This window comes from Capricornis sumatraensis, chromosome 20, assembly GCF_032405125.1.
Source record: "Capricornis sumatraensis isolate serow.1 chromosome 20, serow.2, whole genome shotgun sequence".
Taxonomy (NCBI): Eukaryota; Metazoa; Chordata; class Mammalia; order Artiodactyla; family Bovidae; genus Capricornis; species Capricornis sumatraensis.
The window spans coordinates 58,675,076-58,702,234 of record NC_091088.1 but is presented as its reverse complement, the minus strand read 5'-3'; the positions used below and the strand labels follow the sequence as shown (position 1 = coordinate 58,702,234).

Here is a 27,159-nt window from a genome sequence, read left to right as displayed (position 1 = left end):
AAGTGCAGATGCAGGCAGATCTGGGGGTCGGTTTTGCCCTTGGTACCTGTGTGACCCTAGAGGACTCCCGCACCTCCCCGGGCCTCGTAGGTTTAGCAGGGCTAACGTCGCCCTCTAGAGGCGGCGGTGTGAATGCAGCGAGGCATGGCCTTGGGTAAGGTTTTTGTCCCAACTTCTGGGGCGGCTCGCTGCCTGCAGGCCCCCTCACGACTGCTCCCTCCCTGCCCGGTCCAGGTGTGGAAGTATCCCAAGGTGTGGGAGGGCTTCATCAAGTGCTGTCAGCGCACCAAGCCCCAGAGCTTCCAGGTCATCCTGCAGCTCCCACCCCAACAGCTGGGGGCCGTCTTTGACAAGTGCCCAGAGCTCCGGGAGCCCCTGCTGGCCCACGTCCGCTCCTTCACCCCCCACCAGGTACCCTCAGGTGTGGGGTGGGTGGCCCCATGGGTCCAGCCCTGTGGGACTGAGGTGCCGGGGGGGTGGGTGCGGAGGGCAGCCCAGCAGTGTCACGAAGGTCCTGGAGTCTGGAGAGTCAAGGACACCAAGGGTGTGAGTGGGACTTGGGGGAGGGGGGTGTCTCCGTGTCAGAGCTCTCCACAGCGCCCCCATCTGCTTTTCCCCTAGCAAGCACACATCCCCAACTCCATCATGGCCATCCTGGAGGCCAGCGGCAAGCAGGAGCCAGAGGCTAAGGAAGCACCTGCCGGGCCCCTGGAAGAGGTGAGGGTCTGCAGCCCCTCCCCAAGCCAGAAGTCCCCGCATCCCTCCTGCCCACACCAGCCATCTCTGCGGGGAGGGGCTGGGGAGACGGCAGCCCCTTACCCCCGTGCCCTCTCTGCTGTCTGCCTCAGGATGGTTTCCATCTTTTCCCCACCATCCCCTTGAGAGCAACCTGGGTCTTGGGTCCCAGCCGTCCCTGAGGTTTTGTGTGTCGCCTCGCACCCCCAGGATGACTTAGAGCCTCTGGCCCTGGCACCACCTCCGGCCCCCCGACCCCCTCAAGATCTCATCGGCCTGCGGCTGGCCCAGGAGAAGGCCTTAAAGCGGCAACTGGAGGAAGAACAGAAGCTGAAGCCTGGGGGACTGGGAGCCCCCTCCTCGTCCTCGTCCTCTTCCTCGGTGCGGCCAGGCCCCCCCCAGCCGGAGGAAGCCATTGATTTCCGGGAGGAGGGGCCTGAGTGTGAGACCCCGGCCATCTTCATCAGCATGGACGATGACTCGGGGCTGACTGAGGCCGCACTGCTGGACTCTAGTCTTGAGGGACCCCTACCTAAGGTAGCGACGACCGTCCCAGAGCAACAGAGGGCGAGAAAAATCAGGGCCCCGGGTTAAGTGTGTGTGCCTAGTGTCCAAGCGGGGAGGGGGCGGGAAGGGTAGGGCCTGAAGAAGTACTGGAGGTGCGACCACGCTGTCTGACCTGCCCCCTCTTCTGTCACCAGGAAACTGCAGCAGGTGGATTGCTTTCAAAGGAGGAGCGGAGCCCCCAGCCCCTCACAGCTGCTGGAGAAGACACAATGCAGACCCCCAGCCCTGCCACTGAGGAAGCGGGCGAACCGGAAACCAAGGGAAATAGCTGACGGAGCTTGTTGGGGGTTGGGGGAGTGGGACTGGGAGCTCAGGGAGGCCGGGGAGGGGCTTGGCCGAAGGTGCTTTGCCTTTAAAAATTAAACAAGTGAAAAAGATCACTGGTTTGGGGTATGGGTGTCTTCTCTGGTGCCTTCCTCCGTGTCAGCTGTGGGATTGTGCAGAGGCTGGTGGGCGCCCCCAGGAGGCCCTCCAACCCGCCAGGGAAGACTACAAACCCCTCTGGCATGGGGCTGCGCCTGCGCGAAAAGCAGCTGCTTGGCCGCGCATCCCGCGCCCTGTCCTGGTAACGGCCCGCCCCCTCCGTCCCTAGCAACCGGCGCAGCTAGCCCAGCGGCTGCTGGGTGCACACAACACGGGCGACTGATCTGGCCTGCCTATCTGCAAGCCTTCTTCCTGGAAGTCTGCGATCCCTTTGAACTATGGGGGACCCTCCACCTGACCCTGAGCCCCCTTCTCAGCCGACCTCCAGCCGTAGGAGCTCGCAGGTCTCCGAGCGGCGGCACAGTCGGGAACTCAGCAGGCCCCAGGTCTCACCCCTGGTCCCCGAGGAGCTGCAGCAGATACCCCTTGGCCCCCAGATCCTGCGCGGCAGTCAGGAGGCGCCGTCGAACCAGAGCAACCTCCGTGGCTGGCCACAGAGGGCCAGCCTGACCCCAAACGAGAACCTGGTTTTCCAGGCCGAGGACCCTTACGTGAACCCGGGCTTTCCCGCAGAGGTGCAGCCCCAAGCTTACCTGAGCGAGGGCGGGCTCCAGGCCAGCCAGAACGGCAGCCTAATGCTGCAGCAGGTACAGCAGAGTGAAGGCAGCCTATTCCAGCAACTGGAGTCCACCTACCAGGGGCCCGCGGCAGACCTCCCGGGCCAGTTCACCATGTACCAGAGAGAAGACCTGCCGCTCAGCCTGGGCACCCAGCATGGGCCCTACATGAGGGATGACCCCACTCTTCAGTTCTCGCCCTCTGAGCTGGGCTTCATGTCCTTCAATATGGAGTTGCCCGAGCCAGAACCTCGAGAGCTGGCCGTGCAGAACGCCAAGGCTTACCTGCTGCAGACCAGCATCAACAGCGACCTCAGCCTGTGAGAGAGGGCCCCGGGAGTGGGGCGAGGGAGGGACAAGGCAGGGAGACACCTCAGCCAGGGCCCCACCTCCTCGTCTAGACGAGATTGCTCTTCACTGAGAACCAGCGACCCCTCTGGGGGCATCTAACTCAGACTGGGAGTCAGGGAATAAATAACACTAGTTAGCGTTTACTTACCAGACTGCGCCAGCAGTTCACAGGTTAACAGCTGGTTCTCCTGGCTGAGCTTAGCACATCTGTTCCAATTTTGAACGAAAAGTGAAAGTCACTCAGTCCAATCGGAGACTTTATGACCCCATGGATTGTAGCTTGCCAGGCTCCTCTGTCTATGGAATTCTCTAGGCAAGAATATTGGAGTAGCTAGCCATTCCCTTCCAGAGAAGGCAATGGCATCCCACTCCAGTACTCTTGCCTGGAAAATTTCATGGGCGGCGGACCCTGGTAGGCTGCAGTCCATGGGGTCGTGAAGAGTCAGACACGACTGAGCGACTTCACTTTCACTTTTCACTTTCATGCATTGGAGAAGGAAATGGCAACCCACTCCAGTGTTCTTGCCTGAAGAATCCCAGGGACGGGGGAGCCTGGTGGGCTGCCGTCTATGGGGTCACACAGAATTGGACACGACTGAAGCGACTTAGCAACAGCAGCAGCAGCCATTCCCTTCTCCAGGGTATCTTCCTAACCCAGGGATTGAACCCAGGTCTCCCGCATTGCAGGAGGATTCTTTACTGTCTGAGCCACAGGGAGGGAAACTGAGATACAGAGAAATTAGGTCCCATGTCCAAAATAACACGGCTTAGCTATGGTAGATGCAGGATTTCAGCACAAATGATTTGGCTCCTGAGGCCCTGTTATCCACTAACATTTCCTGCCTGAGAAAGGCATTTGCCAAGGCCATGTAGATGCAGTCATAGGCCCGCATCACATCCTCATGAAGCTGACACTCCCGTGGGAGAATGGACAATAAATATAAGGTGGTAACAGCTAAGGTGAGCGATAGGGCAGAGTAAGGGGGATGGGAGTGGGTGTTAAATCGCACGAGGTCAGGGAAGTCCTCTCTGAGGAAGTTCCATTTGATCAGGAATCTGAAAGAGGTGAGGGAGCGCACCATATGGGTAAACTGGAGGAAGAATTGTCCAGACATAGGACACAGAGTGAACGCCAGGAGTCAGTGATGGACAGGGAGGCCTGGCGTGCTGCGATGCACGGGGTCGCAAAGAGAGACACGACTGAGCGACGGAACTGAGCAGAACTGAGGATGCAGTGAGCTTAAAGGCTTGGGAGCTTGCTATGTTTGAGGAACAGCAAGGAGACTGGTCTAACTGGAACCAAGGGAGGAAGCAGGAGAATGAGGAAAGAGTTGGGAGGAGTAGCAGGTCTTGCTCAAGCACAAAGCTGACCCCCATTCCTCCCATGCTCAGAGCCTGCCATGGCTCACCAGTGCCTTCAGAAGAAGGTTCCTGCTTCTCATAACAGCCTTCAAGGTCCTATGTAATTCAACCCCTCCTCCCTCTCCAAACATCATCTCTAGTCAGCTCCTACCTCAGATCCTAGAATCTAGTCAAAATTAACCTCAAAATAAATAAATAACCCACAGCTCTTCCCCAACAGCACCCAGCCCTTGGGAGTTTCAAGGTCCCTTAATGGGTCTTTTCTTTTTCTTTTCTTTTTTTGGTCATGCCACATGGCTTGCAGAATATCAGTCCCCCTGACTGGGGATTGAGCCTGGGCCATAGCAATGAAAGCCTGAATTCTAACCAGTAGGTTACCTGTGAGCTCCCTCAAGTCCCCTGTTGAAAAGCTCTCTCTCCTTCTTACCCTTCCCAAGTCAGTGATGGCTCTCAACCACACCCAGCACTGCTACCAAATGGTTGCACACTGAAGAGGCTTAGACATACAGGATGTGAAATTAGGCCAAGTGAAAGTGGAAGTGGAGTTGCTCAGTCATGTCTGACTGTTTGTGACTCTACGGACTGTAGCCCCACCAGGCTCCTCTCTCCATGGGATTTTCCAGGCAAGAATACTGGAGTGGGTTGCCATTTCCTTCTTCAGGGGATCTTCCCAACCCAGGGATTGAACTTGGGTCTCCCTCACTGCAGACAGACTGTTTACCATCTGAGCCACCAGGTAGCTCAGAAATTAGGCCAACTTGGTTTTCAATCCTGGCTGTGCTACCCCTGGGTGACCTCATGACCTCAACTTTTCTAAGCTTCAGTTTCCTCTTCCAGAGAGTGAGGATCATAATTTTCTCTCAGGTGTATGTAGTGAGAATTCAACATTGCATTCAAGGGCCCAGCAGAGTGCCTGACTCAGGGGAATGGAAGTCATGCTGGTACTGTTAACACTCCAGCCTCCTTTCCTACCTCAACCCCTCTTCCTCACTCTGCTCCAGACACAATGACCTCAATATTCCTCCAACATGCCAGGCACACCCTCAGCTCAAGGTCTTTACACTCCATTCTCAATCATGTCATCTGCAAACCATGGTAGTTTTGCTTCTTTTCTTTTTCATGTCATATTTCATTGACTGGGATCTACAGTGCATTTTATAGAAGTGGTAAAAGAAGGCTTCTTCCTTTCCAGTCTCATAGGGGAATTATTCAGTCTTTCACCATTACATTTGGTGTGTGCTGAAGCTTACACACATCTCCTCTTTATGAGATTATAGAATATTATTCTATTCCTAGTATCCTAGGTTTCTAAACATCATGAGTGGATATTGAATGTTAGTTTCTCTGCACCTATTGAGGTGATCTCACATAATCTCTTTTAACATGTTAATGTGATGAATTAATTCTTCAGAATGGACTGGTTGGATCTCCTTGCAGTCCAAGGGACTCTCAAGAGTCTTCTCCAACACCACAGTTGAAAAGCATCAATTCTTCAGCGCTCAGTTTTCTTCACAGTCCAACTCTCACAACCATACATGATCACTGGAAAAACCATAACCTTGACTAGACGGACCTTTGTTGGCAAAGTAATATCTCTGCTTTTCAATATGCTGTCTAGGTTGGTCATAGCTTTCCTTCCAAGGAGTAAGCGTCTTTTAATTTCATGGCTACAATCACCATCTGCAGTGATTTTGGAGCCCAGAAAAATAAAGTCTGACACTGTTTCCACTGTTTCTCACTCTATTTGCCATGAAGTGATGGGACCAGATGCCATGATCTTCGTTTTCTGAATGTCGAGCTTTAAGCCAACTTTTTCCCTCTTCTCTTTCACTTTCATCAAGAGGCTTTTGAGTTCCTCTTCACTTTCTGCCATAAGGGTGGTGTCATCTACATATCTGAGGTTATTGATATTTCTCCCAGCAATCTTGATTCCAGCTTGTGCTTCTTCCAGCCCAGTGTTTCTCATGATGTACTCTGCATCTAAGTTAAATAAGCAGGGTGACAATATACAGCCTTGACGTAGTCCTTTTCCTATTTGGAACCAGTCTGTTGTTCCATGTCCAGTTCTAACTGTTGCTTCCTGACCTGCATATGGGTTTCTCAAGAGGCAGGTCAGGTGGTCTGGTATTCTCATCTCTTTCAGCATTTTCCACAGATTATTGTGATCCACACAGTCAAAAGCTTTGGCATAGTCAATAAAGCAGAAATAGATGTTTTTCTGGAACTCTCTTTTCCATGATCCAGCAGATGTTGGCAATTTGATCTCTGGTTCCTCTGCCTTTTCTAAAATCAGGTGGAACATTATGTATATGTACCACAATTTCTTTATCCATTCATCTGTTGATAGAAATCTAGGTTGCTTCCATGTTCTAGCTATTGTAAATAGTGCAGCAATGAACAATGGGATACATGTGTCTTTTTCAATTTTAGTTTCCTGAGGGTATATGCCTAGGAGTGGCATTGATGGGTCATATGGGGTTTTATTCCTAGTTTTTTAAGGAATCGCCATACCATCTTAGTGGCTATATAAATTTACATTCCCACCAACAGTGCAAGAGCGTTCCCTTTTCCCCACCTCTGCTCCAGCATTTATTGTTTGTAGACTTTTTGATGATGGCCATTCTGACCAGTATGAGATGATATCTCATAGTAGTTTTGATTTGAATTTCTCTACTAATGAACAATATAGAGCATATTTTCATGTGTTTGTTAGCCATCTGTATGTCTTCTTTGGAGCAATGTCTGTTTAAGTCTTTCCCCCAGTTTTTGATTGGGCTGTTTGTTTTTCTGGCATTGAGTTGTATGAACTGCTTGTATATTTTGGAAATTAATCCTTTGTCAGTTGTTTCATTTGCTATTATTTTCTCCCATTCTGAGGGTTGTCTTTTCACCTTGCTTATAGTTTCCTTTGTTGTGCAAAAATTTTTAAGTTTAATCAGGTCCCATTTGTTTACTTTTGTTTTTATTTCCATGACTCTAGGAGGTGGATCCTAGAGGATCTTGCTTTGATTTATGTCATCGAGTGTTCTGCCTATGTTTTCCTCTAAGAGTTTTATAGTTTCTGGTCTTAAATTTAGGTCTGTAATCAGTTTTGAGTTTATCTTTGTGTGTGGTGTTAGGAAGTCATCTAATATCATCCTTTTACATGTAGCTGTCCAGTTTTCCCAGCACCATTTATTGAAGAAGCTGTCTTTGCCCAATTGTATGTTCTTGCCTCCTTTGTCATAAATAAGGTACCCATAGGTGTCTGGGTTTATTTCTGGGCTTTCTGTCTTGTTTGATTGGTCTATGTTTCTGTTTTTGTGCCAGTGCCATACTGTCTTGATGATTGTAGCTTTGTAGTATAATCTGAAGTCAGGAAGGCTGATTTCTCCAGCTCCATTCTTCTTTCTCAGGACTGCTTTGGCTATTCGGGGTCTTTTGTGTTTCCATATGAATTGTGAAATTTTTTGTTCTATGAAAAATGCCTTTGGTAATTTGACAGGGATTGCATTGAATCTGTAGACTGCACTTGGTAGTACAGTCATTTTCACAATATTGATTCTTCCTACCCAGGAACATGGAATATCTGTCCCTCTGTTTATGTCATCTTTGATTTCTGTCATTCAGTTCAGTTCAATTCAGTCACTCAGTCATGTCTGACTCTTTGTGACCCTATGGGCTGCAGCATACCAGGCCTCCCTGTCCATCACCAACTCCCAGGGTTTACTCAAACTCATGTTCATCGTGTCGGCGATGCCATCCAACCACCTCATCCTCTGTTGTCCCCTTCTACTCCCACCTTCAATCTTTCCCAGCATCAGGGTCTTTTCCAATGAATCAGTTCTTTGCATCAGGTGGCCAAAGTATTGGAGTTTCAGCTTCAACATCAGTCCTTCCAATGAATATTCAGGACTGATCTCCTTTAGGATGGACTGGTTGGATCTCCTTGCAGTCCAAGGGACTCTCAAGAGTCTTCTCCAACACCACAGTTCAAAAGCATCAGTTCTTTGGCACTCAGCTTTATTTATAGTCCAACTCTCACACCCATACATAACTACTGGAAAAACCATAGCCTTGACTAGACGGACCTTTGTTGGCAAAGTAATGTCTGTGCTTTTAATGTGCTGTCTAGGTTGGTCATAACTTTTCCTTCAAGGAGTAAGTGTCTTTTAATTTCATGGCTGCAGTCACCATCTGCAGTGAGTTTGGAGCCCCCAAAAATAAAGTCTATCACTGTTTCCACTGTCTCTCCATCTATTTGCCATGAAGTGATGGGACCAGATGCCATGATCTTCATTTTCTCAATGTTGAGCTTTAAGCCAACTTTTTCACTCTCTTCTTTCACTTTCATCAAGAGGCTTTTGAGTTCCTCTTCACTTTCTGCCATCAGGGTGGTGTCATCTGCATATCTGAGGTATTAATATTTGTCCCGGCAATTTTGACTCCAGCTTGTGCTTCTTCCAGCCCAGAGTTTCTCATGATGTACTCTGCATAGAAGTTAAATAAGTAGGGTGACAATATACAGCCTTGACGTACTCCTTTTCCTATTTGGAACCAGTCTGTTGTTCCATGTCCAGTTCTAACTGTTGCTTCCTGACCTGCATTTGGGTTTCTCAAGAGGCAGGTCAGGTGGTCTGGTATTCCCATCACTTTCAGAATTTTCCACAGTTTATTGTGATCCACACAGTCAAAGGCTTTGGCATAGTCAATAAAGCAGAAATAGATGTTCTTCTGGAACTCTCTTGCTTTTCCCATGATCCGTCAGATGTTGGCAATTTGATCTCTGGTTCCTCTGCCTTTTCGAAAACCAGCTTAAACATCTGGAAGTTCACGGTTCACGTACTGCTGAAGCCTGGCTTGGAGAATTTTGAGCATTACTTTACTAGCGTGTAAGATGAGTACAGTTGTGCAGTAGTTTGAGCATTCTTTGGCATTGCCTTTCTTTATTAGTGTCTTATTATTTTCTGTGTACAGTTCTTTTGTCTCCTTAGGCAAATTTATTCCTAGATATTTAATTCTTTTTGTTGCAATGGTGAATGGGATTGATTCCTTAATTTCTCTTTCTGATTTTTCATTGTTAGTATATAGGAATGCAAGTGATTTCTGTGTATTGATTTTGTATCCTGCAACTTTGCTAAATTCACTGATTAGCTCTAGTAATTTTCTGATACTATCTTTAGGGTTTTCTATGTACAGTATCTTGTCATCTGCAAACAGGGAGAGCTTTACATCTTCTTTTCCAACGTGGATTATTTTTGTTTCTTTTTCTTTTCTGATTGCTGTAGCTAGGACTTCCAGAACTATTTGAATAATCTTGAGTAGGTAATCCCATGGACAGAGGAGCCTGGTGCCCTGCAGGCTTTCCATAGGGTTGCAAACATTCAGACAGAACTGAGCAACTAAACAGCCATAATAATATCCTTTTAAGAATGCCAGGCACCACTTGCTTAGGATTTCAGAATGCACAGTTCTACATGAGATTGGCATGGACTTTCCCTTTCTCCTACTTTCCCTGAGTTCTGATATCAAGATTATGTTAGACTCATGAAATGTCTCAGGACCTATGCGTATGCTGTTCCCTCCAACTGAAACACTCTTCCTTCTAATATTTGCACAGTACCCCGCCCCTCACTGAATAAGATCATTCAGCTCTCAGCTTAAAAGTCACCTCAGTGAGGCTCTCCCTGGCCTCCCTATTTAAAACTGCAAACCATCTCCTATCCCTGGCATTCCCAGTCCCCATTCCTGATTTTGCTTACCTCCCTATAACTACACACTTGTGTATATTTTGTATATTTTGCCCATTTGGTTAATATCTGTCTGTATCGCCAAACTGTCAGGTTCATCAGGGCAGGGACCTTTTCTCTTATCTATGATGTCCCCAGTGCCGGGGACACGGCCAGATACACAACAGCGAGCTCAGCAAGCTGGGTGATCAGTGTCCCCCACCTCCTACGCCCCTCTCCCCGAGGCAGGTATGAGCACCTGGTGAACCTGCTGACCAAGATTCTGAACCAGAGGCCGGAAGACCCCTTGTTCCTCCTGGAGTCGCTGAACCGCACCACTCAGTGGGAATGGTTCCACCCCAAGTTGGATACGCTTCGGGACGACCCGGAGATGCAGCCCACCTACGAGATGGCCGAGAGGCAAAAGGCACTGTTCAGCCGGAGCGGCAGCGGCGAGGGCGAGCAGGAGATGGAGGAGGAGACGGTGAGTGAGCCAGTGCGGAGGCCCGAGCGGCAGAAAGAGCCGGAGTGGCGGGACCGTCACTGAGGGCCTTGAACGCCAAGCTAAGGGGTTTGGGCTTTCTCCCGAGGCCACTGGGGCACCACCAGAGGGTTTGAAGCAGAGGGGAAGTTGTAGAAACCTGACTCCGGCGCCACATGGAGGTAGAGGCTGGTTTCTCCTGCCGTCCTTTCCTCCTTTCTGCAGAATAACTGCTTCGTGGATATTTTCTGTGAAGCCTGCTACCTTCTGGAGTTTTTCAACACTGAGTGTGCCTTCTATCCCCTGGACTCAGTTTCCTCTTCTGCAAATTGAGACCTGCTAACAAGTCTTCCACCCACGACTCATGAACATTCTACTATCCTCGGAATATTTAATTCCATGATTTTCTTTCCAGCATTGTGTTCAGTTGCTCAGTCGTGTCTGACTCTTTGTGGCCCTATGGACTGTAGCCCGCCGGGCCCCTCTGTCCATGGTACTTTCCCAGCAAGAGTGCTGGAGTGGGTTGCCATTTCCTTCTCCAGGGGCTCTTCCCAACCCTTGGATTGAACCTGCGTCTCCTGCATTGAATGGTATCTGCTGCACTGGATACAGCATTGGATGGTGGCTTAAAATTTGGCTGAAATGTTCTTTCACTCGTTTAAGAAACATTTTGGGGGGTCTTCCCTTGTGGTCCAGTGGTTAAGACCCTACTCTTCCAATGCAGGGGGCACAAGTTCCTTTCCTGGTCAGGGAACTAAGATCCCACAAGCCCTGTGGTACAGCCAAAAAGAAAGAAAGATAAACATTTGTTGAGAACTCTCTGTTTATGATAATTCTGACATCTCCTAGGCTTAGGAGTGTAGGCTCAGGTCATCCCTGAAGCAACCTTAAGGCAAGTGCCATTTATTATTCCTGTTCATGGAGGAAGGACTTAGAGGGCTCAAAACTAGAAAAGCCAGGACGAAGAAGGCAGGGCTGTGTCCTCCAAAGCCTGGGCTATCATCTCGGCCATCTTTGCAGATGCTGTTGGTCTGTGCTCACGTCTCATGCTTCTGAAATTCTAGGACTCTGGCCACAATGGGGTGAGATGCTGAGAGAACTGGGAACGACCATCTGACTAAGGAATGAGCCCTTGGGTGAGCAGAGCGCAGGTGGGAATTCAAGTCTTAGACACGAACAGTTTTACCTGAAAATACGGTTTTAAACTTTAGATCAGCAGTCTCGAAGTCTCTAAGGAGAAACTGCAGAAAACTGCACCTTTCCTCCCCAACTCCTCCAGATCTCACCCACATCTATCACCAGTCCCTGATGGCCCCGCCTCCTTAGAACGCTGTGCCTTTGGAGGCTCCACCCCCGGCTCTGCCCCCTGAAATATAATCCTGAGGGAGGCTCTGCCCTTTTGGAAGCCAAGTCCCCAGAGGCCCCAGACCTTAGAACTTGGAGGCGGGGTTTTTTTCAGTTCAGTCGCTCAGTCATGTCCACTCAGTCGTGTCCGACTCTTTGTGACCCCATGAATCACAGCACGCCAAGCCTCCCTGTCCATCAACATCTCCCGGAGTTCACTCAAACTCACCTCCATCAAGTCGGTGATGCCATCCAGCCATCTCATCCTCTGTCGTCCCCTTCTCCTCCTGCCCCTAATCCCTCCCAGCATCAGAGTCTTTTCCAATGAGGCAACTCTTCGCATGAGGTGGCCAAAGTATTGGAGTTTCAGCTTTAGCATCAGTCCTTCCAAAGAACACCCAGGACTGATCTCCTTTAGAATGGAGTGGTTGGATCTCCTTGCAGTCCAAGGGATTCTCAACAGTCTTCTCCAACTCTACAGTGCAAAAGCATCAATTCTTCGGTGCTCAGCTTTCTTCACAGTCCAACTCTCACATCCATACATGACTACTGGAAAAACCATAGCCTTGACTAGACCAACGTTTGTTGGCAAAGTAATGTCTCTGCTTTTCAATATGCTATCTAGGTTGGTCATAACTTTCCTTCCAAGGAGTAAGTGTCTTTTAATTTCATGGCTGCAGTCACCATCTGCAGTGATTTTGGAGCCCCCTAAAATAAAGTCTGACACTGTTTCTCCATCTATTTGCCATGAAGTGATGGGACCAGATGCCATGATCTTAGTTTTCTCAATGTTGAGCTTTAAGCCAACTTTTTCCCTCTCCTCTTTCAGTTTCATCAAGAGGCTTTTTAGTTCCTCTTCACTTTCTGCCATGAGGGTGGTATCATCTGCATATCTGAGGTTATTGATATTTGTCCTGGCAATTTTGATTCCAGCTTGTGCTTCTTCCAACCCAGCATTTCTCATGATGTTCTCTGCATATAAGTTAAATAAGTAGGGTGACAATATACAGCCTCGACATAGTCCTTTTCCTATTTGGAACCAGTCTGTTGTTCCTTGTCCAGTTCTAACTGTTGCTTCCTGACCTGCATATAGGTTTCTCAAGAGGCAGGTCAGGTGGTCTGGTATTCCCATCTCTTTCAGCATTTTCCACAGTTTATTGTGACCCACACAGTCAAAGGCTTTGGCATAGTCCATAAAGCAGAAATAGATGTTTTTCTGGAACTCTCTTGCTTTTTCCATGATCCATCAGATGTTGGCAATTTGATCTCTGATTCCTCTGCCTTTTCAAAAACCAGCTGGAACATCTGGAAGTTCACGGTTCACGTATTGCTGAAGCCTGGCTTGGAGAATTTTGAGCATTACTTTACTAGCATATGAGATGAGTGCAATTGTGCAGTAGTTTGAGCATTCTTTGTCATTGCTTTTCTTTGGGATTGGAATGAAAACTGACATTTTCCAGTCCTGTGGTGACTGCTGAGTTTTCCAAATTTGCTGGCATATTGAGTGCCGCACTTTCACAGCATCATCTTTCAGGATTTGAAATAGCTCAACTGGAATTCCATCACCTCCACTAGCTTTGTTCGTAGTGATACTTTCTAAGGCCGACTTGACTTCACATTCCAGGATGTCTGGCTCTAGGTGAGTGATCACACCATCGTGATTATCTTGGTCATGAAGATCTTTTTTGTACAGTTCTCTGTGTATTCTTGCCACCTCTTCTTAATATCTTCTGCTTCTGTTAGGTCCCTACCATTTCTGTCTTTTATCGAGCCCATCTTTGCATGAAATATTCCCTTGGTATCTCTAATTTTCTTGAAGAGATCTCTAGTCTTTCCCATTCTATTGGTTTCCTCTATTTCTTTGCATTGATCACTGAGGAAGGCTTTCTTATCTCTCCTTGCTATTCTTTGGAACTCTGCATTCAGATGCTTATATCTTTCCTTTTCTCCTTTGCTTTTCGCGTCTCTTCTTTTCACAGCTATTTGTAAGGCCTCGCCAGACAGCCATTTTGCTTTTTTGCATTTCTTTTCCATGGGGATGGTCTTGATCCCTGTCTCCTGTACAATGTCACGAACCTCATTCCATAGTTCATCAGGCACTCTGTCTATCAGATCTAGTCCCTTAAATCTATTTCTCACTTCCACTGTATAATCATAAGGGATTTGATTTAGGTCATACCTGAATGGTCCAGTGGTTTTCCCTACTTTCTTCCATTTAAGTCTGAATTTGGCAATAAGGAGTTCATGATCTGAGCCACAGTCAGCTCCCGGTCTTGTTTTTGCTGACTGTATAGAGCTTCTCCATCTTTAGCTGCAAAGAATATAATCAATCTAATTTCGGTGTTGACCATTTGGTGATATCCGTGTGTAGAGTCTTCTCTTGTATTGTTGGAAGAGGGTGTTTGCTATGACCAGTGCGTTCTTTTGGCAAACTCTATTAGTCTTTGCCCTGCTTCAGTCCGCATTCCAAGGCCAAATTTGCCTGTTACTCCAGGTGTTTCTTGACTTCCTACTTTTGCATTCCAGTCCCCTATAATGAAAAGGACATCTTTTTGGGGTGTTAGTTCTAAAAGGTCTTGTAGGTCTTCATAGAACCGTTTAGCTTCTTCAGCGTTACTGGTTGGGGCATAGACTTGGATTACTGTGTTATTGAATGGTTTGCCTTGGAAACAAATAGAGATCATTCTGTCATTTTTGAGATTGCATCCAAGTACTGCATTTTGACTCTTCTGTTGACCATGATGGCTACTCCATTTCTTCTAAGGGATTCCTGCCCACAGTAGTAGATATAATGGTCATGTGAGTTAAATTCACCCATCCCAGTCCATTTTAGTTTGCTTATTCCTAATATGAGGTTTGTAAAAAGGCAAAATTCTTGTGGGTATCTGTGGCCTGTGCATGATTCTAGGAAGAAAATCGAATTTGTTGTTCAGCACTTTGTATTTCTTTTTCTGTATGAGGGGCTCTCATTCCTCTCATTTCCTATTTCAAATGGAAAGAATTTCTGTTTCTTTTATGCTCCCCAAGAGCATTTATGGAAAAACTGTCCTTGCCTCGCTTTGAAGATGCCACCCCTGCCATTGGTTTACAGCTGTGTGGACTGCGGGCTGTTCCTGGAGTCCCTGCTTTGTGCCTTGCTCTGTGATGGTTTTCTGTTCTGGGACTCTCCTGCTTGTTGTGCACAATCACTACGAAGCAGATTTGGCTCCCCATCACTGCACCTCTGTTTTGAAAAGTTCCTCACTAGTCTCACATTTATAGTTTTAAAGAAGCTTTAGTATTATTCTTGTACTTGTTTGTCAACAGAACTCACTTTAAGACAGGAAATAGATGTCACAGAAATGAAGATGAGTGGCTTAGACAAGATAGTTTTTCTCACACCTAACAGTCAGGTGCAAGCAGTCTACGGCTGGCAAGGTGGCTCCCCAGCGAAGGGATACTGAGGGCTATCGTCTCCCCTCTCTCCCCCTCATCCCTCACCCTTACTCCATCCAAACCAAGAAAGCACCTTTCAGGATCATAGTAGTCTGGGCATAAACCCTGTCTCTGACCAAGGCAATCAGTAAAGCTCACTTTGGGCTGCAGGGACTTGGCCCAAGCAGTCCAGCAGAACATTTCATTACTTCATTTGCTGAGAGTGGGTACAGTTGGGGCAGCATTTCTGTGAGATCATGGGGAGTCCCAGCACTTCCCTCCCTTCCGTTCTGCTATCATCATGTTGATGCTTGGTACCTTGAGTTTGTCACTTTATGTTTGAACAATGACTACTACAGCCTCAGACATCACATTTCCACACCAGTGCCCTGAAAGGGGAGTGGGGAGCTCTTCTCAGTATGTACCCCCTTTTTTTTTTCAGTTGAGCCATGCAGCTTGTGGGATATTCGTTCCCTGACCAGGGACTGAACCCAGGCCACAACAGTGAAAGGGTTGAGTCCTAACTACTGGGCCACCAAGAAATTCCCTCCCACCCACTGACCCCCTTTTTAAAAAATCCAGGGAGCAAGGAAATTCCCCAGCAGTCTAGTGGTTAGGACTTGGCCCTTTCACTGCTGAGGGTGCTGCTTCAATCTCTGGTTGGGAAACTAATATCCCACAAGCTGGGCAGTGCAGTCCAGTCAATCAATCAGTCAATCAGGAGCCCCTCAGAAAATCTCTGCTTGCATCTTATTGGCCAGATTGGGTCACATGACCATCCCTGGCTGCAAGGGAGGCTGGGAAAGTGACTGTGGAACTTCTCCACTTCTCCAGCCTGGAGAAAGCAAGCAATGGAGAAGGGGGTTGAGGATGGTCCTGATTCAGTGGACTGAACCCAACGAACCCAAGGGCAGGAATGTAGCTGGACCCAAGGCCAAGCTGGCATTCGGAGATTCCCCTCTGCTCCTAATTTTTTTAATTCCATCCAGTTACCAGTAGGAAATCTTTCCCCTCAGATTATAGATAGGATCTTCCTGGAAACTGGGAGAAAGAAAAAGGAAGCTTCCACAGTTAATAGAGGAGTTAAAGAGTAGGGGCTAAGACTATGGCCTCTGGAGCCAGACCAACCTGGGTTCAAACCCAGCCAACCCACAGAAGTAATCTCTGAGCAGGGGGCACCAGCTGTACTTTCTCTCCACCCAGTTACAAATTGCAGGGGGTGAGAAGGCGAGCCTGAGCTGCCATTTTGTCCTCACTTGCTCCAATCAACAGTGACAAGAGGGCAGGGTGACATAATTTGATCATGGTTGGTGAGGCCACTCCACTGCCAAGTGGGTGGAAGACACTCCCGGAAAGAGGTGATGGCCACTGGCTCATGGGCCAGGCACACACTCCAGAGAGGGTTTCCTCTGCTCGTTCGCTTAGCTTCCCTGCTGGCAGCACAGTGAGTCTGGGGATTCAGTTTTAACTCTGTCCCACTGAGTTGCTGGTGTAAACGTCGATTAGGCAAAGAAGCTTTTGGCCTGTGTTTTAGTTGCGGGAAACTGCCGGAATCACTTTCAAAATCATGGTGTTCCTCCTATAGAGTATTAGTCAGAGTGTGCCACGTCGAGCTGAGGTAACAAACAGCGCAACAAGCCCAGTGGCTTAACATCACACAGTTTATTTCTCTCTCACACTTCCTACCCATCCAGGCTGGGCTAGGAGGCTCGGCTCATCAGCCACTTGAGATGAATGGTGATGGAGATGCCACCGTGACTCAGGCTCCCACAGTTGCAGAGCAGGAAAGTCAAGGCATAGCAAACCCCACACGGGTTCTTACAGCTCCTGCCTGGGTGTGACCTGTGTCCCTTTCACTCCCATTTCAAGTGGTCAGAGCAAGTGACATGACCACTCCTGAATGCGCAGGGGTGGGGGTGGGAATATACAATCCTCCTGTGGAGAGGGACTTCTAATATTTGTGAATAAGGAACCAGTCTAGCATTCATAGAAAGAAAATACAGGACTTGTTCCTTTTATTAATAACACTTAGCTCACAAATGGAGCTTTGAAGAAAATGGAAATGCTTTATGCGTTTGGAATATGGATTATGCATTATGCATATGGAAATGCACTTTAAGAAAAAAACGCAATACATTTGTCCCCAAATCTTTTACATCAGCTATACAATTTAAGGGCTTCCCAGGTGGCTCAGTGGTAAAGAATCTGCCTGCCAATGCAGGAAATGCAGGTTGGATCCCTGGCCTGGAAAGATCACCTGGAGGAGGAAATGTCAACCCCACTCCAGTATTTTGCCTGGAGAATCCCATGGACAGAGGAGACTGGTGGGCTACAGTCCATGGAGGTTGCAAAAGAATCAGACACAACTGAGCAACTGAGCACTCTCACAGGTACAATTTAAGCAAGCATCATCGTTCCTTGGCACACATACCCCTACTTCAGCGGCCAGAAATGGTTGCTTGAGCAACTGGGTTACCCAGTAGTTTAAGTCTCTGGACTCTAGGAGAGTCAGCATGGGGAGCAGGGCTTCAACCTGGTTCCCTCTGCCTTCCGCCCCCTGCCCCACCCCGCTGCAGGCTGAGAGCCCGGTGCCAAACATCATGGAGAAGGCCTTCTACTTCGAGCAGGCCGGTGTGGGCCTGAGCTCCGACGAGAGTTTCCGCATCTTCATGGCCCTGAAGCAGCTGGTGGAGCAGCAGCCCGTCCACACCTGCCGCTTCTGGGGCAAGGTCCTGGGGCTCAGCCGCAGCTACCTGGTGGCCGAGGTGGAGTTCCGGGAGGGCGAAGAGGAGGCAGAGGAGGAGGAGGTGGATGAGATGACGGAGGGCGGCGAGGGGATGGAGGCGCACGGCGAGGAGGAGGGCGACGAGGACGAGGACAAGGCCCCGGACATCGTCCCCAAGCCCACGTGGAAGCCGCCTCCTGTCATCCCCAAGGAAGACAGCCGAATCGGCACCAATAGGTACCTGTATTTCGTGTGCAACGAGCCGGGCCGGCCGTGGATGCGGCTGCCCCACGTCACGCCGATCCAGATCGTGCAGGCCCGCAAAATCAGGAAGTTCTTCACGGGTTACCTGGACGCGCCGGTCATCAGCTACCCGCCCTTCCCGGGCAACGAGGCCAACTACCTGCGGGCCCAGATCGCCCGCATCTCGGCCGCCACGCACATCAGTCCCCTCGGCTTCTACCAGTTTGGTGAGGAGGAAGGCGACGAAGAGGAGGAAGGTGGAGCCGGGCGCGACTCCTACGAGGAGAACCCCGATTTTGAGGGCATCCCGGTCCTCGAGCTGGTGGATTCCATGGCCAACTGGGTGCACCACACGCAGCACATCCTGCCGCAGGTGAGGGCGGGACTCCAGCCGCCCAGGCCCCGGGGGTGGCGAGTCGGGGCTGTAGAACCGGGTGTGATTCCAGAACTAGCTATACCAAGCACCTGATGGCAGCGAGGCATCTGTGCCCGGTAATGGTCCTCCGTGCATCCATCCATTCATTCATTCAACAGATACTGGTTGACAGTCCCCAGTCAGAGCCCTTTGGAACCAGATGCCTCTTGGAATCCCGAATTTTTCAGATTTGAAAATGGTGATATGGGAATTCCCTGGTGGTCCAGTGCTTAGGAGGGGCTTTCCCCGGTCACTCAGCGGTAAAGAATCTGCCTGCAATGCAGGAGACCTGGGTTTGATCCCTGCGTGGGGAAGATCCTCTGGAGGAGGAAATGGCAACCCACTCCCAGTATTCTTGCGGACTCCAGGCTTCTGGGGGCCAGGGTTTGATCCCTGGCCAGGGAACTAAGATCTGACAAGACAAGTGGCATGGCAAATAAAGCAAAAAGTACTTATGAAAATAAGAGTACTTTAAAAATACACAGAAAGATGACACAGTACACATACCGTATATTACGTAACACGTCAAGGAGGCGCTGGGGCTGCAGCCCAGGTGTCACTTTCTTCAGCACCACTGAAAAGCCTCTCATCAGTCAGTCAGGACTGCAGCCAAATGACTCACGAAAAAACTTTTGGTTTTCAAAGCTTTCCAAATTTTCAAAGTGTGGATAAGAGGTGGTGGGCCTACATTTACTGAATGCCTAGTTTGTCTGAACTTTACATACATTTATCTATCCATTCAAGGAAGCACCTGTTGTGTGCTAGGAACATTTTTATTCATTCATGTATTCGATAAACATTGATTATGGATTCTGAATAACTGCTTTTGAGATTGCTATAATGGCCATTCCAGCTTGTGCTTCTTCCAGCCCAGTGTTTCTCATGATGTACTCTGCATATAAGTTAAATAAGCAGGGTGACAATATACAGCCTTGACGTACGCCTTTTCCTGTTTGGAACCAGTCTGTTGTTCCATGTCCAGTTCTAACTGTTGCTTCCTGACTTGCATATAGGTTTCTCAAGAGGCAGGTCAGGTGGTCTGGTATTCCCATCTCTTTCAGCATTTTCCACAGTTTATTGTGATCCACACAGTCAAAGGCTTTGGCATAGTCAATAAAGCAGAAATAGATGTTTTTCTGGAACTCTCTTGCTTTTTCCATGATCCATCAGATGTTGGCAATTTGATCTCTGGTTCCTCTGCCTTTTCAAAAACCAGCTTGAACATCTGGAAGTTCACGGTTCACGTATTGCTGAAGCCTGGCTTGGAGAATTTTGAGCAGTACTTTGCTAGCGTGTGAAGAAGCACACATCACTTTACTAGAGTGGAAGAAGCACAAGCTGGAATGAAGACTGCCAGGAGAAATGTCAATAACCTCAAATATGCACATGACACCACCCTTAGGGCAGAAAGTGAAGAGGAACTCAAAAGCCTCTTGATGAAAGTGAAAGAGGAGAGGGAAAAAGTTGGCTTAAAGCTCAACATTGAGAAAACTAAGATCATGGCATCTGGTCCCATCACTTCATGGCAAATAGATGGGGAAACAGTGGAAACAGTGTCAGACTTTATTTTTCTGGGCTCCAAAATCACTGCAGATGGCGACTGCAGCCATGAAATTAAAAGACACTTACTTCTTGGAAGAAAAGTTATGACCAACCTAGATAGCATGTTGAAAAGCAGAGACATTACTTTGCCAACAAAGGTCCATCTAGTCAAGGCTATGGTTTTTCCTGTGGTCATGTATGGATGTGAGAGTTGGACTGTGAAGAAAGCTGAGCACCAAAGAATGGATGCTTTTGAACTGTGGTGTTGGAGAAGACTCTTGAGAGTCCCTTGGACTGCAAGGAGATCCAACCAGTCCATTCTGAGGGAGATCAGCCCTGGGTGTTCAATGAAAGGACTGATGCTAAAGCTGAAACTCCAGTCCTTTGGCCACCTCGTGCGAAGAGTTGACTCATTGGAAAAGACTCTGATGCTGGGAGGGATTGGGGGCAGGAGAAGGGGACGACAGAGGATGAGATGGCTGGATGGCATCACTCACTCGATGGACGTGAGTCTGAGTGAACTCCGGGAGTTGGTGATGGACAGGGAGGCCTGGCGTGCTGCAGTTCACGGGGTCGCAGAGAGTCGGACACGACTGAGCGACTGAGCTGAACTGAACCGATAAAGGCCATCCCCATTCAGTTGCTGCAGCTGAGGTCTGCTGTATGCTCTGCACTTCGGTTCACTCATTCATTCAACAACCGTTTACTGACTCTTCAGTACTTCCTTCAACCCAACAATAATCCAATGAGAGAGGCACCCATGACACCCCCATTTCACAGACGAGCAAACAGAGCATCATATGGGCTGTTGAATGTCAGCTCCACAAGGGCAGAGATGTGGAGGTCTCTTTTTCTCAAGGAGGTAACTCCAGCGCCAGGAGCACTGCGTGTATATAGTAGGTGCTCCTTAAATATACAATGAATGGATGGATGGATGGCTGCCTAAACGGAGCCCACAGAGGCTGAGAGAGGAGGGGTTCTGGTCTCACCGCAGCAGCTGTCTCGGCCCATTCTACCCCCCTCCCTCCTGCCTGTGCAACTCACCCTGAACTTTACCCACACCTGGGTCCCTGGGAATAGGACTGGTCCCCAACATCCTGCCTGGCCCTTCACCGCCTCCCAGGGAACAGAGCCCGGGCTGTTCCCTACGGCTACCAGCTGATCTCCTCCTCCCCACCTGCAGGGCCGCTGCACTTGGGTGAACCCTTTGCAGAAGACAGAAGAGGAGGAGGAGTTGGGGGAGGAGGAAGAGAAGGCAGATGAGGGCGTAGAGGAAGTGGAGCAGGAGGTCGGGCCCCCGCTGCTGACCCCGCTCTCAGAAGACGCAGGTAACAGCCCCACACAGAGCCTCTCTGAGCCTCTGTTACATTCTCATCTATAAAATGGGCAGCCCATAGGGTTGTAGGAGCACGTCCGTCTTGTGAGCCGTATCTGGCCCATGCAATGGCCCAGATGGTGACACGTGGTCTTTCAAGTCCCACGTGGGCTTGGAAAAAGGGAGCGAGAGCGAGGGCGGGCTCCCCAGAGGAGACAGGACTTGAGCTGGATGCTGGAAGGCTGGACAGCAAGTTCCTGAGGTTGGGACCTCAGGTACCTGAAGGGAGGAAGGAGGAGAGCCTGAGAGTGGGTGAGCAGACAGAGTGAGGATGTGAATGCAGATTTCCATGAGTCTGGAGCCAGTACTCCGTCCTCTGAGCCCTGGTTCAAACTGACGGCCAACCTAGAAGGGGAATCACAGCGGCTCCCCTGTCAGGGGCCCTTGGGGCTCACTGCCACTCTGCACAGGAGGTGAGTGTCTCCATTGCCTGGGTGTGATCACTGAGGCTCAGGGAGGTGGAGTGGCTTCCTCGGGCCACACAGAAAGAGTGGTCAGAGCCAGGGTTCAAACACGGAAGCCAGAGCTGTTGGTTCCCACAGTTCCCTTCATGCCCTTCCGCTTCCTCCCTCTTTGCTCCCTCCATCCTTCTCGCTGCTTTCCCTTGCGGGGGGTGGGTGGGAGGGGCGGTGGGCTGTGCATTGCAGAGCGGGAGGGGGGCTGCAGCCCAGTCTCTGACTTCCCTGGTGCTCTCTGCTCCCCTACAGAAATCATGCACATGGCACCGTGGACCGCCCGCCTGTCCTGCACCTTCAGCCCGCAGTATTCCGTGGCGGTCGTGCGCTCCAATCTTTGGCCAGGGGCCTATGCCTACGCCAGTGGCAAGTAGGTCTACTCCTAGTTTCCCCAGCAGAGGGCGCTCCTACAACTTCCTCAGAGGCTGACGTGCTGGGGCAACCCACTAGGGTGGGCAAAGTTCGGCTTGGCTTCCTTCAGGAAGCCCCTAGGGGCTGATGTCTTCACTTAGAGTCGAGGAGTCCCACTAGGATTAAAATCCCAGACCAAGAAATCCCAAACCAAGAGGATGTGAGCCTCTGGGATGACAGAATGGAGGATCAGAAAGGGGGAGGAATTGACTCAGGGTCACACAGCACCTGCAAGATTCAAACCTGGATATCTGACCCCCCTGGCCCAGGGTTCCGTGCTGTATGAGGCATGAAGCCAGAGAGGACTCAGATGTCCCCTTTGGGGTGGCCTTTAGAGGGACAAAGTCTCATCTCTGGGGAAGCTAACTCCTTCCCTAAGACTCCTGGACAGTTCTTCCAATCTGAAGGATCTTCTCTCTATGGGCAGAAATCTTCCCCACCAGGATCCCCTCACCGGTCGTTTCCAAAAGGTCTGCAAGCCAAAGTCACTTCCATATCCTCCCACCTCAGTTACACACTCCAGACAGTCCCTCCGCCTCTCACCAGGTACATCGCAGCTTTTCTGCTCACGCGGCATGCACTTACCAGCGCTGTCCATCAGATGGCACGATGACTTTTCAGAGCTTTTCCTTTTCCATCTCAGTGATGAACCTGCATGGGGTTCGCTACTGGGATTCACAAGGAAAGGTGGGATTTCATGTAATCTTCATAATTTATCCACATTCTTGGCAATTTCTTTTTCACTTCCAGAAGCGTGGAAGAGACATATTTTCTTTTACCAATGCTCTTCTGGCCACACCCTGATTTGCCAACATTCCTCTGAAAGCAAAATATCCAAACTTGGAGCTCCTCTCACCCACCCCTCCTCCACCCCCATGTCCCCAACCACCCATCATCCACCCTCCCATCCACCACCCAATCAGGCATCCATCCATCCCCACTTTGTTCTTTATAAAAGACTCTGGAATGTCACTGTTGGCCAGCTGTATGCTGGGCCCCAAGCACTTTGTTGAAAAAGCAGATATGAATCTGGGAGCAGGCAGAGGAGACATAGCTGTCAACTGCATATGGAGCCTCACCCTCCCTCACCCCAATCCCCACCCCAGTCAAATATCTGGTTCCAAACTGAGAGAAGTACCACTAGGGAGAGTGGAGGGACAGATGACAGCTCGCAACTGTCACGTCTAGGGATCAAGGAAGGATTCCTGGGAAAAGCAGCCTTGATCTGAAATCTTTGAGGGAAAGAGAGAAGTAACTAGGGGACATTCCCCTTCTTCTTTTATTATTGTTTTTTTAACAATTCAAATCATCTTATTCATTTATTTTGGCCGAGAGACGTGCAGGATCTTAGTTCCTTGACCAGGGACTGAATCAGGTCCTGGCAGTGAAAGCACTGTGTCCTAACCACTGGGCATCCAGGGAGCTCCCCAGGAGGACATTCTAGACCAGAGCTCCCTAAACTGCGAGTGAATAGGACTCACCAGGGGCTCTGGTTAAAGCGCAGTTTCTGGTGCCCTAGGTCTGGAGAAGGCAATGGCACCCCACTCCAGTACTCTTGCCTGGAAAATCCCATGGACAGAGGAGCCTGGAAGGCTGCAGTCCATGGGGTCACTGAGGGTTGAACACAACTGAGCGACTTCACTTTCACTTTCATGCATTGGAGAAGGAAATGGCAACCCACTCCAGTGTTCTTGCCTGGAGAATCCCAGGGATGGGGGAGCCTAGTGGGCTGCCGTCTCTGGGGTCGCACAGAGTCGGACACGACTGAAGCGACTTAGCAGCAGCAGCAGCAGCAGGTCTGGGCTGGAGCCCAAGACTCTGCCTTCCTAGCAAGTGCAGCCTCCTGAGTGAGGTGCTGGTTCCTGGACCCCAGGAACCAGGGCTGACAGAGGTCAGGGGTTTCCAAGGAAGCAGTGATTCTTGAAGCCTCTGACAAAGCCATTTGGAGGAAAAGGATTCTCGAGGGAACAGCAAGGCTGTGAAAAATAAGGTCAAATCCAAACTGCTCACCAGGACAGTCTCTGGTCCTCTCCCTGTCTCTCAGTCTCTTCCCTTTTCTCCCACTTACTCCTTTTTGCTTCACCCATTAAAAGTCTGGGGAGAGGTGAGTTGGTGGGGCTGGGACCCAACCAATTACGTCCTTGATTATTAGTCTCCTCCCTCTGGAGTGTAGGCACCACGGCAGCAATTCTAATTCTTTTTTTTAACATTGATTTGTTTTTAATTTAAGGATAATTGCTTTACAATATTGTTTTGGTTTCTGCCAGCAATTCTAATTCTTGTCTAATTTGTTCACTGCTAGGCTCTCACAGTTAGACCAGTGCTGGCCAATGTTTATAAAATATGAGCCACATATGTCATTTTAAACTTTCTAGTAGCCACATTCAAGAAGTAAAAATAGACAGGCAAAATTTATTTAATAACGTATTCAACTCCAAATATCCTGAATATTCTTATTACAACTTGAAGTCAATAATGTAAAAATTGTTAATGAGCTACTTAGTATTTTGTTCATACTGTCTCAAAATCTGGAGTGAAGGTTATACTTGCAGCAGATCTCAGTTCAAGTGCTGAATTTTTTTTTCCACACCAGTGGGATCTTAGTTCCCCAACCAGAGATCAAACCCACACCCCACTGCCTTGGAAATGCAGAGTCTTAACCACTGGATTGCTAGGGAAGTCCCTTAGGTACTAAATTTTTATCAGAAATACTTGACCTGTATTCAGACTTCACAACATTTACAGTTGAAAAAGTAGATTCACGTGCCCAGGTTGTCCCAGACATACTTGGATGTCTTCCAGTAAATGAAGTATTGGTTTTATAATTTAGATTAATTAACATTAAATAAAATCCACACTGTCCAACAACAGCAGAACACACATTCGAGTGCATATGGAACATTCCCCAGGACAGACCAAATGATAACTTTAGAAAGATTAATCATATACAATATCTTCTCTTACCACACTGGAATAAAATTAGAAATCAATCAAAGAAGGAAATTTGAGGGACTTCCCTGGTGGCACAGTGGTTAAGACTCTGAGCTTCCAGCGGAGAGGGTGCAGGTTCGATCCCTTCGGGAAGCTAAGATCTCACAGGGCTTGAAGACAAAAAAACCAAAACATAAAATAGAAGCAATATTGTAAAAAATTAAATCAAGATTTTAAAAAAAATTAGTCCACAACAACAGCAAAAAATTCTCTTAAAAAAAGGAAATTTGGGAAATTCACAAGTATGTAGGAATTAAACAGCACAATCCTGAACAATCAACAGGTCAAAGAAGAAACCACAAGTGAAATCTGAAAATTAAATAAAATTCAAAATTCAGTCCCTCCGTCTGGCCAGCCCCGTTTCAGGCGCTCGCCAGCTGTGTGTGCTATTAGACACTGCAGCTCTGGACACAGTCTGGCAGGTAGGAAGATGCCCAGGAAGTAGTGAAAAAACAAACAAACAGGGAACCCTGGTGGGCACATTGCTCTCTACCGCCCACAGCTCTGCAGGCATGCTGTGCCTACATTGGGTCCCACCTTTAACACGAGTCCAGGCTGGGGTCTTTGAGGGAGGCCTCGCCAGCATCTCTCCGCCCCTCCAGGAAATTTGAGAACATCTACATCGGCTGGGGCCACAAGTACAGTCCTGAGAACTTCAACCCGTCCCTGCCAGCCCCCATTCAGCACGAGTACCCCAGCGGCCCGGACACTATAGAGATGAGCGACCCCACGGTGGACGAGGAGCAGGCCCTGAAGGCTGCCCAGGAGCAGGCCCTGGCGGCTGCGGAGGAAGAGGAAGAAGACGAAGAGGAAGATGAGGATGAGGACCAGGATGACTGAGGCCCCCTAGCCCCCTTCCTCAAGCAGGTAGCCAGTAGGTTTTCCCTTATACAGAGTTATAGCTTGATTTTTTTTTTCACTGTAGGTTTGCTTTCTGCCCCTAGAGGACAGGGGTAGAAGAGGAAGACAGCTGCTCTAAATAAAATTTCCCCAGGGCATTTGGGTGAGTTACTCAATCATTTGTTCACCACATCTGTTGACAGGACCTCAGAGACAGGACTGTAGCACTTTGCTGTGAACCCAGACATTGCCCGGCATAGTCTCTCCCATCTGTTCATTTATTCATTCATCTGGCCATCAAACAACTCCTGAAGTGCCGCCCCTGGTCAGCCCAGCCCTGTGCGGGGGATACAGGAGCCACCAAGTGACCCCAGATTTACTCTCCCAGGGCTGGATACTCTACGGGAGAGACAGATGCCTTCCTCAGGGAATGACAGCCCAGATGGGGGAGCCCAGAGGACTGACAGAGCTCCATTGCGTTGGTGATGCCATCCAACCATCTCAACCTCTATCGTCCTCTTCTCCTCCTACTTTCAGTCTTTCCCAGCATCAGGGTCTTTTTGCTGTTAGTGTTAATCAGTATTGGGTCAGATGAAGTCACTGGAGTTTTATGGAGACGTTGGAGATCAATGAAATTTGCAGATCATCAAGGGTGGGGAGGAAGGGTTGGAGATGCTGTGGCCAGTCGGGGACTTTAGATGTAAGTGGAAAACACTGGAGGGTGTATGTTGGGAGTCTTCAGGAGACATTAGGGTCACCTGAAGTCATTTCTGTGACGTCATGGGAAGGACAAGTTGTGGACGTGGCCTTCTCTTGAGGGTACTCCCGTTGCTAGGCAAACGGTTCCCAGGGTGCCGTTGCTAGGGACTATGGCTCTTTTATGGACACGCCTCTTTCCCTGAGGGCCCCGCCCCCACAGCCAACCACTAGGTGGTCGCAGACACGAAGGCCGCGCCCACCTTGTAGCCCCGCCTTCAGACCCAGAACCGTTACCGGAGCGACGGCTGGAGGTCGTCCCACCTCCCTACCCTGTTGCCAATCGAAAAGGCGTTGCCCGGGCGACGACCCCACCTCTTCCGGTGCGGACCCCGGCTTCCGGCAGGGGGTCCGGCGGCGGGCGGCGGTCCGGCCGCAGCGGGGTCCGTGGCTGGGGTTGGGGG

At 49.4% G+C, this 27,159-nt stretch overlaps 2 protein-coding genes across 2 annotated transcripts in view; both read left to right on the top strand.

The window, feature by feature from the left end:
- Positions 1–1,617, top strand: part of SYMPK (symplekin scaffold protein) — a 33,002-nt gene extending 31,385 nt beyond the window's left edge. The window contains exons 24-27 of the mRNA XM_068992035.1: positions 235–411; positions 622–717; positions 946–1,272; positions 1,437–1,617. Coding sequence (XP_068848136.1) covers positions 235–411; positions 622–717; positions 946–1,272; positions 1,437–1,574 — 738 coding nt within the window. The 3' untranslated portion in view covers positions 1,575–1,617. The remainder of the gene's footprint in view (positions 1–234; positions 412–621; positions 718–945; positions 1,273–1,436) is intronic.
- Positions 1,618–2,003: 386 nt separating this feature from the next.
- On the top strand, positions 2,004–25,999 carry RSPH6A (radial spoke head 6 homolog A). The gene is made up of 6 exons (XM_068993007.1): positions 2,004–2,662; positions 10,013–10,247; positions 17,579–18,343; positions 21,111–21,255; positions 22,010–22,127; positions 25,762–25,999. Exons 1-6 carry the CDS (start codon positions 2,004–2,006, stop codon positions 25,997–25,999), a joined length of 2,160 nt encoding a protein of 719 aa, XP_068849108.1.
- Positions 26,000–27,159: the final 1,160 nt, after the last annotated feature.

What these genes read in the sequence shown, in the direction of transcription:
- RSPH6A (XM_068993007.1), top strand. Translation starts at nt 2,004, where the DNA reads ATGGGGGACCCTCCACCTGACCCTGAGCCCCCTTCTCAGCCGACCTCC. An exon ending in CCCGCTCTCAGAAGACGCAG is followed by an intron (nt 21,256 to 22,009) that starts GTAACAGCCCCA and finishes GCTCCCCTACAG; the next exon opens with AAATCATGCACATGGCACCG. An exon ending in TATGCCTACGCCAGTGGCAA is followed by an intron (nt 22,128 to 25,761) that starts GTAGGTCTACTC and finishes CCGCCCCTCCAG; the next exon opens with GAAATTTGAGAACATCTACA.